Genomic DNA, 16,126 nt, shown 5'->3' on the forward strand with positions numbered 1-16,126 from the left:
GAGGAAACCAGGACAGAGAGGAAAGAAGAAGGGAAGAGAAGAGAAAGTGAGAGTGGGAGAGAGGAAACCAGGACAGAGAGGAAAGAGAAGAAGGGAAGAGAAGAGAAAGGAGAGTGGGAGAGAGGAAACCAGGACAGAGAGGAAAGAGAAGAGAAAAGGAGAGTGGGGAGAGGAAACCAGGACAGAGAGGAAAGAGAAGAGAAAAGGAGAGTGGGAGAGAGGAAACCAGGACAGAGAAAATGAGAGTGGGAGAGAGGAAACCAGGACAGAGAGGAACGAGTAGAAGAGAAAGGGAGAGTGGGAGAGAGGAAACCAGGACAGAGAGGAAAGAGTAGAAGGGAAGAGAAGAGAAAGGAGAGTGGGAGAGAGAACCAGGACAGAGAGGGAAGAGAAGAGAAAAGGAGAGTGGGAGAGAGGAAACCAGGACAGAGAGGAAAGAGAAGAAGGGAAGAGAAGAGAAAAGGAGAGTGGGAGAGAGGAAACCAGGACAGAGAGGAAAGAGAAGAGAAAAGGAGAGTGGGAGAGAGGAAACCAGGACAGAGAGGAAAGAGAAGAAGGGAAGAGAAGAGAAAAGGAGGGAGAGAGGAAACCAGGACAGAGAGGAAAGAGAAGAGAAAAGGAGAGTGGGAGAGAGGAAACCAGGACAGAGAGGAAAGAGAAGAAGGGAAGAGAGAGAAAATGAGAGTGGGAGAGAGGAAACCAGGACAGAGATGAATTAGTAGAAGAGAAAGGAGAGTGGGAGAGAGGAAACCAGGACAGAGAGAAAGGAGAGTGGGAGAGAGGAAACCAGGAAAGAGAAGACGGGAAAGAAGAGAAAGGGAGAGTGGGAGAGAGGAAACCAGGACAGAGAGGAAAGAGAAGAAGGGAAGAGAAGAGAAAAGGAGAGTGGGAGAGAGGAAACCAGGACAGAGAGGAAAGAGAAGAGAAAAGGAGAGTGGGAGAGAGGAAACCAGGACAGAGAGGAAAGAGAAGAGAAAGGAGAGTGGGAGAGAGGAAACCAGGACAGAGAAAATGAGAGGGAGAGAGGAAACCAGGACAGAGAGGAATGAGTAGAAGAGAAAGGGAGAGTGGGAGAGAGGAAACCGGACAGAGAGGAAAGAGAAGAAGGGAAGAGAAGAGAAAAGGAGAGTGGGAGAGAGGAAACCAGGACAGAGAGGAAAGAAAGAGAAAAGGAGAGTGGGAGAGAGGAAACCAGGACAGAGAAAATGAGAGTGGGAGAGAGGAAACCAGGACAGAGAGGAAAGAGTAGAATTGAAGAGAAGAGAAAGGAGAGTGGGAGAGAGGAAACCAGGACAGAGAGGGAAGAGAAGAAGGGAAGAGAAGAGAAAGGAGAGTGGGAGAGAGAAACCAGGACAGAGAGGAAAGAGAAGAGAAAAGGAGAGTGGGAGAGAGGAAACCAGGACAGAGAAAATGAGAGTGGGAGAGAGGAAACCAGGACAGAGAGAAAGAGTAGAAGGAAAGAGAAAGGGAGAGTGGGAGAGAGGAAACCAGGACAGAGAGGGAAGAGAAGAGAAAAGGAGAGGGGAGAGAAACCAGGACAGAGAGGAAAGAAGAAGGGAAGAGAAGAGAAAAGGAGAGTGGGAGAGAGGAAACCAGGACAGAGAGGAAAGAGAAGAGAAAAGGAGAGTGGGAGAGAGGAAACCAGGACAGAGAGAAAGAGAAGAAGGGAAGAGAAGAGAAAAGGAGAGTGGAGAGAGAAACCAGGACAGAGAGGAAAGAGAAGAGAAAGGAGAGTGGGAGAGAGGAAACCAGGACAGAGAGGAAAGAGAAGAAGGGAAAGAGAAGAGAAAGAGAGGGAGAGAGGAAACCAGGACAGAGAGGAAAGAGTAGAAGAGAAAGGGAGAGTGGGAGAGAGGAAACCAGGACAGAGAGGAAAGAGAAGAAGGGAAGAGAAGAGAAAAGGAGAGTGGGAGAGAGGAAACCAGGACAGAGAGGAAAGAGAAGAAGAGAAAGAAAAGGAGAGTGGGAGAGAGGAAACCAGGACAGAGAGGAAAGAGAAGAGAAAAGGAGAGTGGGAGAGAGGAAACCAGGACAGAGGAAGAGTAGAAGAGAAGAGGGAGAGAGGGACAGAGAGGGAAACCAGGAGAAAGAAAAGGAGAGTGGGAGAGAGGAAACCAGGACAAAGAAAATGAGAGTGGGAGAGAGGAAACCAGACAGAGAGGAAGAAGGGAAGAGAAGAGAAAGTGAGAGTGGGAGAGAGGAAACCAGGACAGAGAGGAAAGAGAAGAAGGGAAGAGAAGAGAAAAGGAGAGTGGGAGAGAGGAAACCAGGACAGAGAGGAAAGAGAAGAGAAAAGGAGAGTGGGGGAGAGGAAACCAGGACAGAGAGGAAAGAGAAGAGAAAAGGAGAAGAGAGGAAACCAGACAGAGAAAATGAGAGTGGGAGAGAGGAAACCAGGACAGAGAGGAACGAGTAGAAGAGAAAGGGAGAGTGGGAGAGAGGAAACCAGGACAGAGAGGAAAGAGTAGAAGGGAAGAGAAGAGAAAGGGAGAGTGGGAGAGAGGAAACCAGGACAGAGAGGGAAGAGAAGAGAAAAGGAGAGTGGGAGAGAGGAAACCAGGACAGAGAGGAAAGAGAAGAAGGGAAGAGAAGAGAAAAGGAGAGTGGGAGAGAGGAAACCAGGACAGAGAGGAAAGAGAAGAGAAAAGGAGAGTGGGAGAGAGGAAACCAGGACAGAGAGGAAAGAGAAGAAGGGAAGAGAAGAGAAAAGGAGAGTGGGAGAGAGGAAACCAGGACAGAGAGGAAAAGAAGAGAAAAGGAGAGTGGGAGAGAGGAAACCAGGACAGAGAGGAAAGAGAAGAAGGGAAGAGAAGAGAAAATGAGAGTGGGAGAGAAACCAGGACAGAGATGAATTAGTAGAAGAGAAAGGGAGAGTGGGAGAGAGGAAACCAGGACAGAGAGGAAAGGGAGAGTGGGAGAGAGGAAACCAGGAAAGAGAAGACGGGAAGAGAAGAGAAAGGGAGAGTGGGAGAGAGGAAACCAGGACAGAGAGGAAAGAGTAGAAGAGAAAGGGAGAGTGGGAGAGAGGAAACCAGGAAAGAGAAGACGGGAAGAGAAGAGAAAGGGAGAGTGGGAGAGAGGAAACCAGGACAGAGAGGAAAGAGAAGAAGGGAAGAAAAGAGAAAATGAGAGTGGCACTGTAGCCAGCATGGGAGAGCTTTCCTGATGGTGTCAGTGGACTGTCTGAGTCAGACCCCACTCTCAGCCACAGTGAGAGCACCATACACCAGAGCCCTGCAGTACAGTCCATTTTAGTAGGCCAACTGCCCACCCAAATGTGTTGCCACACTAAAACAACAGCACAGTATCCCAATATCCATACTGGACATCTACTACTGGAACCAAATTGGATAGACTAAACGTAGACCAAATTCATTCATTCATTCAAATATCAATCCTGCTGTAATTTTGGTCATTATACACAATAAAATATGATTTAACGAGAAACCATTCAGGATACCACTGCCACAATATATTTTGTTTAAAGAGCAACTGCACGCAAAAAACAACTGTTGAAAACAGCCTATGTTGTAAGGACAGACGCTGGGAGACGAGAAGCAAGTACAGGGAGTGAACATTTAATCAATAACAGACAAGAAACAAAACACGGACAGCGTCTGGACAGGGGAAACATAACAACATTAATGCTGACACGGGATGACTCTGAGGGAACAGACAGATATAGAAGGGGCAATCAACAAAGTGAAGGAGTCCAGGTGAGTCCAATGAAGTGCTGATGCACATAATGATGGTGACAGGTGTACGTAATGATGGGCAGCCCCGGCGTGACAGTAGTACCCCCCCCAGGCATCCCACCTGGGCGAGCCTGATGGGCCGGAGCCCGACGAGCCGGCTGAGGCATGACGTGGGATGGGAGCCTGCCGAGCCTGCTGAGGCGCGGGAGCCTGCCGAGCCGGCTGAGGCATGGGAGCCTGACGAGCCGGCTGAAGCATGACGTGGGATGGGAGCCTGCTGAGGCATGGGAGCCTGACGAGCCGGCTGAAGCATGACGTGGGATGGGAGCCTGCTGAGGCAAGAAAACCTCTCGAGCCAGCTAAGGCATGGAAGCTAGACGAGCCAGCTGAGGCATCCCCGGTTCCTTCGGCAGCTGCACTCAACATCACCAACCAAAACAAAAAACGAAAAAAACTCCCAACATTGATATCAACATACGGTCAGGACAGACACTGGGAGACGAGAAGCAAGTACAGGGAGTGAACATTTAATAAATAACGGACAAGAAACAAAACACAGACAGCGTCTGGATAGGGGAAACAAAGCGACATTAATGCTGACTCATGTATCAAACTGAGGAACAGACAGATATAGAGGGGGCAATCAAGAAAGTGAAGGGGTCCAGGTGAGTCCAATAACACGCCAATGCGCGTAATGATGGTGACATGTGTGCGTAACGAATGGCAGCCTGACGCCCTCGAGTGCCAGAGAGGGGGAGTGGGAGCAGGCGTGACATACACTACCGTTCCAAAGTTTGGGGTCACTTAGAAATGTTTTTGAAAGAAGCACATTTTTTGTCCATTAAAATAACATCAAATTGATCAGAAATACAGTGTAGACATTGTTAATGTTGTAAATGACTATTGTAGCTGCAAATGGCTGGTTTTTAATGGAATATCTACATAGGCGTACAGAGGCCCATTATGAGCAACCATCACTCCTGTGTTCCAATGGCAAATTGTGTTAGCTAATCCAAGTTTATCATTTTAAAAGGCAAATTGATTAGAAAAACCTTTTGCAATTATGTTAGCACAGCTGAAAACTGTTGTCCTGATTAAAGAAGCAATAAAACTGGCCTTCTTTAGACTAGATGAGTATCTGGAGCATCAGCATTTGTGGGTTCAATCACAGGCATGAAATGGCCAGAAACAAAGACATTTCTTCTGAAACTCATCAGTCTATTCTTGTTCTGAGAAATGAAAGCTATTCCATGCGAGAATTTTTTTCTGATTTAGCTAAACTGGCCTGCCTGCCTAATGTGCCTGCTAGCTACTACTAGCTAGCTTCATTGACAAACACAGAGATGGAAATCAGCTAGCTAGCTAGTGATTTTCGGGACTGATAAACAGTGTCTAGCTTGTGCTTTATTTAAAATAGTTTGACAGATTGCTGCTAATGAAGTAGTAGACATGTTCTCAGAAATCAGTCCTGAGCACAACCAGCAGCAGCTGGCTCGATTTACTCTCTAAAGCGCACTGACTTGTTTTTCATGCAAATGTTTTAACTTGAGAAATACTGCACCAAACACCTTAGCTAGATGTACAATTGGGTGACTAAGACCTCCTCTGCAAAAACCTCAAAATTAATAACAGATTTTTTGATTTATCTTAAATTAGTTCTGACTATTTTGAGGAAGTGGTGGTGGCTGTGTGGTTGCTATGGTGTCTCAAGAGTGACAACCAACAGTAACTTCCAGGGTACGATAAGCGAATATAACACAGGCACATCAAACCACACCCCCAAGATACAAATCATATTTTTCTTAAGGAGCAGCAGAAAAACACATGCAGAATTGGTGCGTTCAGACCCCCTTTAAGTGCTATAAAAAGGAATGAACATTGGTGCTTACGTCGAGAGCCACGGACTGTTTGGCCCAGGACTTCTTCACCTGGTCGTACATGATGGTGTTGTTGATGCCAAGGCCACAGAAGATCACAAAGGCCTGAAACACACCACACTGCTGTTACACTCCCAAGGTCACGGCACACCGAAACAGGGAGACATGTTTGACGTCATAACAGACAAACAACTTGTTCACACACACACATACGCACACACATGCAGCACCTACGCACACCACGCAAAACAAAAGTCCTACCTCGAACAGTCTCTGGTCTGCATCATCAAACTGGTTACCATCCAGCCTGTTGAGCACCTGAGCCACACCTGCAACAACAGACATCAGGATCACTGACACTACCACAGACGCAGACCAGGCTAAAGCCCTCCTCTTTCTGAGACAACGGCCATTCCTGAGAGCCATCATTTTATCTGACACTAGTTCATTAGGGCTGGGCTACCATTGACTGGGCTGTCATACACACACTAGTTCCGCTCCCACAACCCCAATTAGCAGGAGGAAATCACACCCACACATTCATTAAAGTCATTGATAAAACAAGGCATTTTCTGCTATCACTTTTCAGTGCAATATGCAATGCTTCTACACTGTTGTTTTTGCGTGGACTCATATCACTGTATTTCCTAGAAGAAGGAGTAAGAAACAGGAAACAGTAGTGTTGTTGACCTGAGTAATTAAAGTGTCTAAGCCTGTTGTAATGTAAGGTTGGAGGTCATGTCGATGGCAACAATGGAACACTGTGTATCCTTTGATCTTTTATTTCAAATACAAGTCCCCTCGTTTGGAGGCACGCCAGCAAGCAAAGACAGGCTGCTCTCCTCCGTTTATCTACTAATTAAAAACCCAGGACTTTGCTGATAAGGCTAATTGTTAGTTGATAGAGAATCGTCTTCTATCACCCGAGAGAAATTATGCTAACAAGCAGATATTCAAGTTAGCATTGAGTCTCTGGAGAGGTCATTGTACGTTCTACAGTATGTCTCTATGGGTTGTACCGTAGGTTACTGGGGTGCTGTCAATATCACTGAAGATGGAATCATATTTTTACAACCTATTTAGAAGAGCATTGAGATAACAGTGATGTAACAATCTAGCCCAAGGCCTTTTTCCTCTATACTGTTATATCATAACCTCGGTACGTGGCAGGAGGATATCTACCTTCTGAATAAACAGATCTTTGACTTGATCATTTCTCTGCTGCTGTTGTGCTTTATAATGGCTTTATAATGGCTTTCAGTCCAGATCCTGATAGTTTCCTCCCACACACACATTATTCTCTCTCCTGCTCACTCTCTCTCTTATCCCCCTCCCAACCTCCATACGCACGCATGCACGCACACACGCGCACACACACACACACACACAATGCTTGCACGCACACACACACCCACCCACCCCTCTCTCCTGCTCCCTCTTCCCCTCCCAACCTCCATGCACACACACACACAATGTTTGCTTGCACGCACGCACGCACACGCCCACCCACCCCTCTCTCCTGCTCCCTCTGTCTCTTATTCTTCCATCCCCCTCCCAACCTCCACAAGCACACACACATGCATGTACACACATGTACATGCATACACACACACACACACACACACACACAATGCTTGCTTGCACGCACACACATGCACACATACCCACCCACAATGATCTGTGGTCGCGACTGACCGTCTGTAGCAGTGCTTTCCCTGGCAGCCATGCTGCTGATCACTTTGCTCAGAAACAAAACTAATGACTTCCCAAGTCAGATCTCTGTGGGCCTGAGTCTAGCTGCTAGCATTGCCTCTCCTTGCAATATCCAGCACCAACATCAGACTGTAGATCAATGATGTATCAGAGTGGTGAGGACCTTGGGGTGGTTGAGGAGCACAGAACACTGCATGGTGGAGCAGCCAGGACTAGGGAGGGGACTCCTCCTCTGTGAGAACTGACTGATATGAAGGCTTGGCTTTAATCAGGCTACACTGCTTTAAAAGGGCAATCTGGGAATCACAAAACGTCACCTTTCCACTTTTTCGGTAAACAGCTAAAAGACAGGGCAGGAGAAATGTAACCAGTCAAATTCATAAGATGGAGCTATGGATGCAAGGACTGATCATCCGTGGAATTCAAATGACAGTTTTAACCATGTTTTGAAGCTATAAAGTGTTTGTTTGCAATTACAGTGTTCACAAGCAATGGAGTAAAACAAGCTTAGGGTTGCGATGGATTTAAACAGTTGAACTAAGGGTAATAGACATTAATGCATTATATTCTTCAAGAATCAATGGCTATATATCATTAATTTAAAAGTCCAGAAATGGATGTATCAATCCTAGATCGCCCCTTTAATTTAGCATCTAAATGCTACAGGCGGAGTATCCTCTCTGGATTCTCCAAACAAGACACAGTGACAATCTGAGGTTATCGGAGGTTTGGGACATCATGTACGTTGGTTTGTTGATGTTCCTCTTCATTATTAAAATCACTTTAAGCTTGACTGCTGGATTATGTCTTAGTTTTGACATCTGTCAACACAGATTTATCAACGGACATGTAATGGCACAACTGACTATCAAAAGAAGTCTGTGAAAAAAAGGACAATTTGAGAATTTACCAATGATTTGATGGTTGCTGTTCCAAATAGGTACACAAAGCACTGAACGAATGTGGAAGCCGGAGAACTGATCTGCCTAAATGAAAGAGAAAAGAGACTGGAGCTGAAACTGGGCTGTTAGGATTTATTAGACATGTAAACTGTATCCTTGAGAGACATACGGTGCCTTCAGAAAGTATTCATACCCCTTCATCTACATTTGGTTTTGTTCCAAATTTATTATATATATATATTTAAAATCTCACCCATCTACACACAATACCTCATCATGACAAAGTGAGAACATGTTTTTAGAAATGTTTGCAAATTTATGAAATACAGAACTATCTAATTTACATAAGTATTCACACCCCTGAGTCAATACATTGTAGAAGCACCTTTGGCAGCGATTACAGCTGTGAGTCATCTCTAAGAGCTCTGAGAGCTTTCCACACCTGGATTGAGCAACATCTGCCCATTATTCTTCTCAAAATTCTTCAAGCTCTGTCAAATTGGTTGTTGATCATAGCTATGCAACCATTTTCAGGTCTTGCCCTAGATATTCAAGCCGATTTAAGTCTAAACTGTAACTCGGCCACTCATGTTCATTCACTGTCTTCTTGGTAAGCAACTCCAGTGTAGATTTGGCATTGTGTTTTAGGTTATTTTCCTGCTGGAAGGTGAATTAATCTCCCAGTGTTTGGTAGAAAACAGACTGAACCAGGTTTCCCTCTAGGTTCTTTGCCTGTGCTTAGTGCCATTCCGTTTCTTTTTTTTTTACCCTGAAAAACTTCCCAGTCCTTAAAGATGACAAGCATAGCCATAACATGATGCAGCCATCAGTATGCTTGAAAATATCTGGAGTGGTACTCAGCATTGTGTTGTAATGGATTTGCCACAAACATAATACTTTGTATTGAGGACAAAAAGTGAATTGCTTCACCACATGTTTTGTGGTATTACTATAGTGCAAACAGAAAGCATGCTTTGGAATATGTGTATTCTGTACAAGCTTCCTTCTTTTCACTCTGTTAGTTAGATTAGAATTGTGGAGTAACTGCAATGTTGTTGATTCATCCTCAGTTTTCTCCTATCACAGCCATTATACTCTGTAACTGTATTAAAGTCACCATTGGCCTCATGGTGAAATCCCTGAGTGGTTTCCTTCCTCTCCGGCAACTGAGTTAGGAAGGACGTCTTTATCTTTGTATTGACTGGGTGTATTGATACACCATCTTATTTTTTATCTACCAATAGGTACCCCTTCTTTGCAAGGTATTAGAAAACATTCCTGGTGTTTGTGGTTGCATCTGTGTTTAAAATTCACTGTTGGACTGAGAGACCTTACCGATAATTGTATGTGTGGGGTAAAGAGATAAGGTAGTCATTCAAAAATCATGTTAAACACTATTATTGTACACGGAGTGAGTCCATGCAACTTATTATGAGACTTGTTAAGCACATATTTACTCCTAAACCTATTTAGGCTTGCCATAGCAAAGGGCTTGAATACTTGACTCAAGATATTTCAGCTTTAAATGTTGTATTAACTTGTAAAAATGTTGAAAAACATAATTACACTTTCACATTATGTGGTATTGTGTGTCAGTTAGGTTAGAATTGTGGAGTAACTACAATGTTGTTGATTCAATCCCACGTGGTATTGTGTGTATGCTGTAACACAACAAGTGGAAAAAGTCAAGGGGTGTGAATACTTTCTGAAGGCACTGTAGAGAATGTAACGCATGCATTCTTTCAGCAGTATTTCAACTCTGCATAGGTACAAGGTTCACTATGGATCGTACATAATCATTTTCAATACAATCCCAAAAACAGGGGCACCGTTGGTTGCATTTTATCGACCATTATTATCACGTGAAGATCAACCGTTGAGATCGGAACTCAAACATCAGACAGAAAAGCCTCGGAGCCATATCAAACGGATATTATCATATATAATTCATAATCATGTGACAGCGAGCAAAGCTGTAGTATTGTTTTGGTCTTTTATGAGGCTAGCTTCTCCGATTTGAACCAATAAAAATAGCTGCTGAATGGTTTCGGTTACCATTCAAATACATACAGTAAATGTATATACTGTACAGTAAGCACCTAAACATGGTACATACAGTGCCTTCGGAAAGTATTCAGACCCCTTCACGTATTCCACATTTTGTTACGTTACAGCCTTATTCTAAAATGTATTAAATGGAGAGAAAAAATCCTCAGCAATCCACACACAAATACCCAATAATGATAAAGCAAAAACAGGTTTACATTTGTTTTGCACATTTATTAAATATAAAAAACAGAAATACCTTATTTACATAGGTATTCAGACCCTTTGCTATGAGACTAGAAATTGATCTCAGGTGCATACTGTTTCCATTGATCATCCTTGAGATGTTTCTAAAACTTGATTGGAGTCCACCTGTGGTAAATTAAATTGGAAAGGCCACACCTGTCTATATAAGGTCCCACAGTTGACAGTGCATGTCAGAGCAAAAACCATGGCATGAGGTAGAAGGAATTGTCCGTAGAGCAATCCGAGACAGGATTGTGTCGAGGCACAGATCTGGGGAGTACCAAAACATTTTTGCAGCATTGAAGGTCCCCAAGAACACAGTGGCCTCCATCATTCTTAAATGGAAGAAGCTGGGATTCACCAAGACCCTTCCTAGAGCTGACTGCCAGGCCAAACTTAGCAATCAGGGGAGAAGGGCCTTGGTAAGGGAGGTGACCAAGAACCCGATGGTCACTCTGACAGAGCTCTAGAGTTTGTCTGTGAAGATGGGAGAACCTTCCAGAAGGACAACCATCTCTGCAGCACTCCGCCAGACAGAAGCCACTCCTCAGTAAAAGGCACATGATAGCCCGCTTGGAGTTTGCCAAAAGGCACCTAAAGCACTCTCAGACGACAAGAAACAAGATTCTTTGAATGCCAAGCGTCACATCTGGAGGAAACCTGGCACAATCCCTACGGTGAAGCACGGTGGTGGAAGCACAATGCTGTGGGGATGTTTTCAGTGGCAGGGACTGGGAGACTAGTTAGGATCGAGGCAAAGATGAACGGAGCAAAGTACAGAGAGATCCTTAATGATAACCTGCTCCAGAGTGCTCAGGACCTCAGACTGGGGCGAAGGTTCATTTTCCAATAGACCCTAAGCACACAGCCAAGACAACACAGGAGTGGCTTCGGGACAAGTCTCTGAATGTCCTTGAGTGGCCCAGACAGAGTCTGGACTTGAACTCGATCGAACATTTCTGGAGAGACCTGAAAATAGCTGTGCAGCAACGCTCCCCATCCAACCTGACAGACCTTGAGAGGATCTGCAGAGAAGAATGGGAGAAACTCCCCAAATACAGGTGCGCCAAGCTTGTAGCATCATACCTGAGAATACCTCAAGGCTGTAATCGCTGCCAAAGGCCCTTCAATACAGCACTGAGTAAAGGGTCTGAATACTTATGTAATGTGATATATAGATTTGATATATATATATACATTTGCAAAACATTTCTACAAAACTATTTTTGCTTTGTCATTATGTTGTGTGTAGATTGATGAGGGGAAAAAACAATAATCAATATTAGAATAAGGCTGTAACCTAACAAAATGTGGAAAAAGTCAAAGGGTCTGAATACTTTCTGAAGGCACTGTATACAGTACAGTTGAAGTCGGAAGTTTACATACACCTTTGCCAAATACATTTAAACTCAGTTTTCACAATTCCTGACATTTAATCCTAGTAACAATTCCCTGTCTTTGGTCAGTTAGGATCACCACTCCATTTTAAGAATGTAAAATGTCAGAATAATAGTAGAGAGAATGATTTATTTCAGCTTTTATTTCTTTCATCACATTCCCAGTGTGTCAGAGGTTTACATACACTCGATTAGCATTTGGTAGCATTGCCTTTAAATTGTTTAACTTGGGTCAAACGTTCTGGGTAGCCTTCCACAAGCTTCCCACAATAGGTTAGGTGAATTTTGGCCCATTACTCCTGACAGAGCTGATGTAACTGAGTCAGGTTTGTAGACCTCTTTGCTCGCACACGCTTTTTCAGTTCTGCCCACAAATTTTCTATAGGATTGAGGTCAGGGCTTTGCGATGGCCACTCCAATACCTTGACTTTGTTGTCCTTAAGCCATGACCCCAAACTTTGGAAGTATGCTTGTGCTCATTGTCCATTTGGAAGACCCATTTGCGACCAAGCTTTAACTGATGTCTTGAGATGTTGCTTCAATATATCCACATAATGTTCCATCCTCATGAAGCCATCTATTTTGTGAAGTGCACCAGTCCCTCCTGCAGCAAAGCACCCCCACAACACGATGCTGCCACCACCGTGCTTCACGGTTGGGATGGTGTTCTTCGGCTTGCAAGCCTCCCTCTTTTTCCTCCAAACCTAACAATGGTCATTATGGCCAAACAGTTATATTTTTGTTTCATCAGACCAGAGGACATTTCTCCAAAAAGTACGATCTTTGTCCCCATGTGCAGTTGCAAACCGTAGTCTGGCTTTTTTATGGCAGTTCTGGAGCAGTGGCTTCTTCCTTGCTGAGCGGCCTTTCAGGTTATGTCGATTTAGGACTCGTTTTACTGTGGATATAGATACTTTTGTGCCTTTCCTCCAGCATCTTCACAAGGTCCTTTGCTGTTGTTCTGGGATTGATGTGCACTTTTTGCACCAAGGTACATTAATCTCTAGGAGACAGAACACGTCTCCTTCCTGAGCGGTATGACGGCTGCGTGGTCCCATGGTGTTTATACCTGCGTACTATTGTTTATACAGATGAATGTGGTACCTTCAGGCATTTGGAAATTGCTCCCAAGGATGAACCAGACTTGTGGAGGTCTACAATTTTTTTTCTGAGGTCTTGGCTGGTTTATTTTTATTTTCCCTTGATGTCAAGCAAAGAGGCACTGAGTTTGAAGGTAGTCCTTGAAATACATCCACAGGTACACCTCCAATTGACGCAAATTAAGTCAATTAGCCTATGAGAAGCTTCTAATGCCATGACATAATTTTCTGGAATTTTCCAAGCTGTTTAAAAGACACAGTCAACTTAGTGTATGTAAACGTCTGACCCACTGGAATTGTGATACAGTGAATTATAAGTGAAATAATCTGTCTGTAAACAATTGTTGGAAAAATGACTTGTGTCATGCACAAAGTAGATGTCCTAACCGACTTGCCAAAACTATAGTTTGTTAACAAGAAATTTGTGGAGTGGTTGAAAAACGAATGTAGCTCCAGAGGAGATGATTTTACCTCTGCGTCAAACCGGGGATCCTGGTAGGCATCACTGATGTTGACGGGCAGACCAGTGGACGCTACCAACTCTGCTATACTGTTGTTGATGAGCCAATCAGAGTAGGAGGACTTCTCCATGCTGTCTTTAAAACTACAGGGACACCCGGACGTGGAGGGAAGAGAAGAGAGAAAGTTCAATATTTGGGTCGTTGTAATTATTGACATGCAGTGGAGAAGAGGAGGAGAAGGACCATAGTCACATGCTTGTTCACTGAGAGGACGAATCTTCCATTGTGGGTCGGATCATGTTGTTCAACCGTTTGTTTGGTTGGTTTGGTCTTTGACCATCAATAACCGTCATCATTATCCTCTTAGAAAAGGGATTCCTTTTTAACATCTCAAACTCAGGCACATGCACGTCCGCTGTTGTTGTTTCCCTTTTCGCCATGATTTGTATTTAATGAATGTCTCATGGATATCAATAAGGCTCTCCAGCACCTTCTGAAGTAATGAAAAGTTAATTGTGGGATTGTCTTCCTCCCCAGTAGACACCCACACTGCGGGAGAATTGACTCCTTCCTCGACACAGGCTTCGCATTCAGGTTAGGGTGCATCCATAGCATATTTCTCAGCTAGCGCCTCCTGTGCCTTTCCCCCTAACGACACCATACTGTACATACTTGTTTATTGACAAGGAACTTTAAAGATACACATAGAGACACTGTGTCCTCTGAAATCTCTCGGATATCTCCCCCATGTAGATGTAAAACCCACACACACGCAGCAGGGACTAAACCTCAGTAGTGTGATCACTTCTCTAGCTTCTTCTGCCTCCCGTTAGGTGCAGCCAGAGAACCAGCAATGGAAGCACACAGTACCTCAAAATTATTCTCCCCGAGGGTATAGAATTTCCCAGGTGCTTTAAAAAGCCTACGCCTTTGACGTCAGATTTATTCACTTAATTAAACACATAAATCTTGCACAATCCCCTACGCAAAAATAACCTTTTGGAATAGCATCATAAACACATATTCCTTTGAACTTGGTGATCATTTCTGTTTACTTTATAACTTGGAATCAGGCTATGGTCATTTGTCTGCCATTATGGGAGAGCAGTGTGCACTTCACATGATAAGGGCAACACAAATCAAAGGTTATGCGTCTCCTGTCAGAAAAGGCTGAACTGGCCAGCCATGCAGCCTGACATTTCACTGATTACTATATCATTATGCTAAGATGCTTTTTTTAATTACTGCAGTAGTTATCATTGCAGCCTTGAAGTGGGCATGTCTGTTGTAGCCTGCACCGGACTGGAGGATAATTTGTCATCCTTTTGGTGAGGTTTTTCCATCCATAAACAACCCACATTGTCTCCAGCCCCTCCACTTCCAGCCCTTCCCCTGCCTCGCGGGGGAGAGAAGCTCCAAACCCCAATTAACGAGGACTCCTACAACATGGCCTTCCGCATTTACAATCCCCAATATTACTTCCGCCATATTTAATCTCCACATTTTCTTCCCCTTTTCGAAGAAGTTCCACAGAGAAAATTAACAAACAGTTTTCACTGTTTGAGCTTAGAACTAGTCAGATGAGGTTTTGCGCAGACTTCGCAGGTCCGCCGGCGGTGTATGTCTGCAAAGGCGGAGCTGCGATTCTTTGGCGAGAGCCTTGACATCAGGAGCAGAGGGAAATGGGAATATTTGTGTGACAGAATACGAGCTGCACTCACTACGCAGAAGCACACACGCAGCTCATGTGGAAAGAACTCCTGCTTTCAAAGGGCTGTCAACTGGACAGATTTGAATCTTTAAATCCGTAAATGTCACACAAACTCATTTGTCAAATGTGCATTTAAGTTGGCCAATTAGGCCACGGGTCTTTTGATGACTGATAAATATGAAGAGATTTTTTTACAGAGGAGATTCCGTATACAGTATGAGGTGGTGAAGTGTTCATATGTTAATCAGTAAATCCAGACTGGACAGTGGATTTCTCCATGGGAACGAGTGGACTGTTAGGATGGACAACAGAGGAGATTCCGAGGAGATTCCGTATACAGTATGAGGTGGTGAAGTGTTCATATGTTAATCAGTAAATCCAGACTGGACAGTGGATTTCTCCATGGGACCGAGTGGACTGTTAGGATGGACAACTGTGCACCAACTTTACCTGCTTTCTATGTCTGCACTGCATTTGGGGGACAGCAGTTCGAACGACTTGGTGAATTTCACCACCTGTGGGATGAAAAGAGAAAACACCACTGGTAGAATTGTTTCAAATGGAAATGTCCCTCCAGTATTTCCTCAGGTACTGAAGTAACAATCAATTTGTCAAGTACAAAGCACAATACATCAGATAGATATTAATTCTGTATAGAAATCTAACCCTAGTCAGTGAGGAAAGATAGAGAGAGACAGAGGGAGAGAGAGAGAGAGAATAAGAGCCTACCGGTGACTCAATGTCCTCCAGCAGTTGGACAGAGCAGCGCTCACACTTGAGCAGAGTCTGGGCGCGGTACATGATCTTCCTCACAATCTTCTCCAGGTCTGTCTGCTCCTCAAACAGGTCGTTGACCACCTCCAGGAGCGACTGCAGGTCAAAGGTCACAGCACAGACACACGGACATTACTGCTGCTATTAGTCAATGCATGTCTGGTCAACTAGACACTGCACAAGACATAAGATCACTTTTCAGAC

General features: G+C 44.2%; 1 protein-coding gene across 1 annotated transcript in view; it reads right to left on the minus strand.

Moving 5' to 3' along the window:
* Positions 1–16,126, minus strand: part of pde11a (phosphodiesterase 11a) — a 59,726-nt gene that overhangs the window by 31,187 nt on the left and 12,413 nt on the right. The window contains exons 4-9 of the mRNA XM_029634199.2: positions 15,878–16,018; positions 15,599–15,663; positions 13,448–13,580; positions 8,196–8,271; positions 5,834–5,901; positions 5,585–5,677 (exon numbers count right to left, since the gene is read on the minus strand). Coding sequence (XP_029490059.1) covers positions 5,585–5,677; positions 5,834–5,901; positions 8,196–8,271; positions 13,448–13,580; positions 15,599–15,663; positions 15,878–16,018 — 576 coding nt within the window. The remainder of the gene's footprint in view (positions 1–5,584; positions 5,678–5,833; positions 5,902–8,195; positions 8,272–13,447; positions 13,581–15,598; positions 15,664–15,877; positions 16,019–16,126) is intronic.

Source organism: Oncorhynchus nerka, linkage group LG3, assembly GCF_034236695.1.
Source record: "Oncorhynchus nerka isolate Pitt River linkage group LG3, Oner_Uvic_2.0, whole genome shotgun sequence".
Classification (NCBI taxonomy): domain Eukaryota; kingdom Metazoa; phylum Chordata; class Actinopteri; order Salmoniformes; family Salmonidae; genus Oncorhynchus; species Oncorhynchus nerka.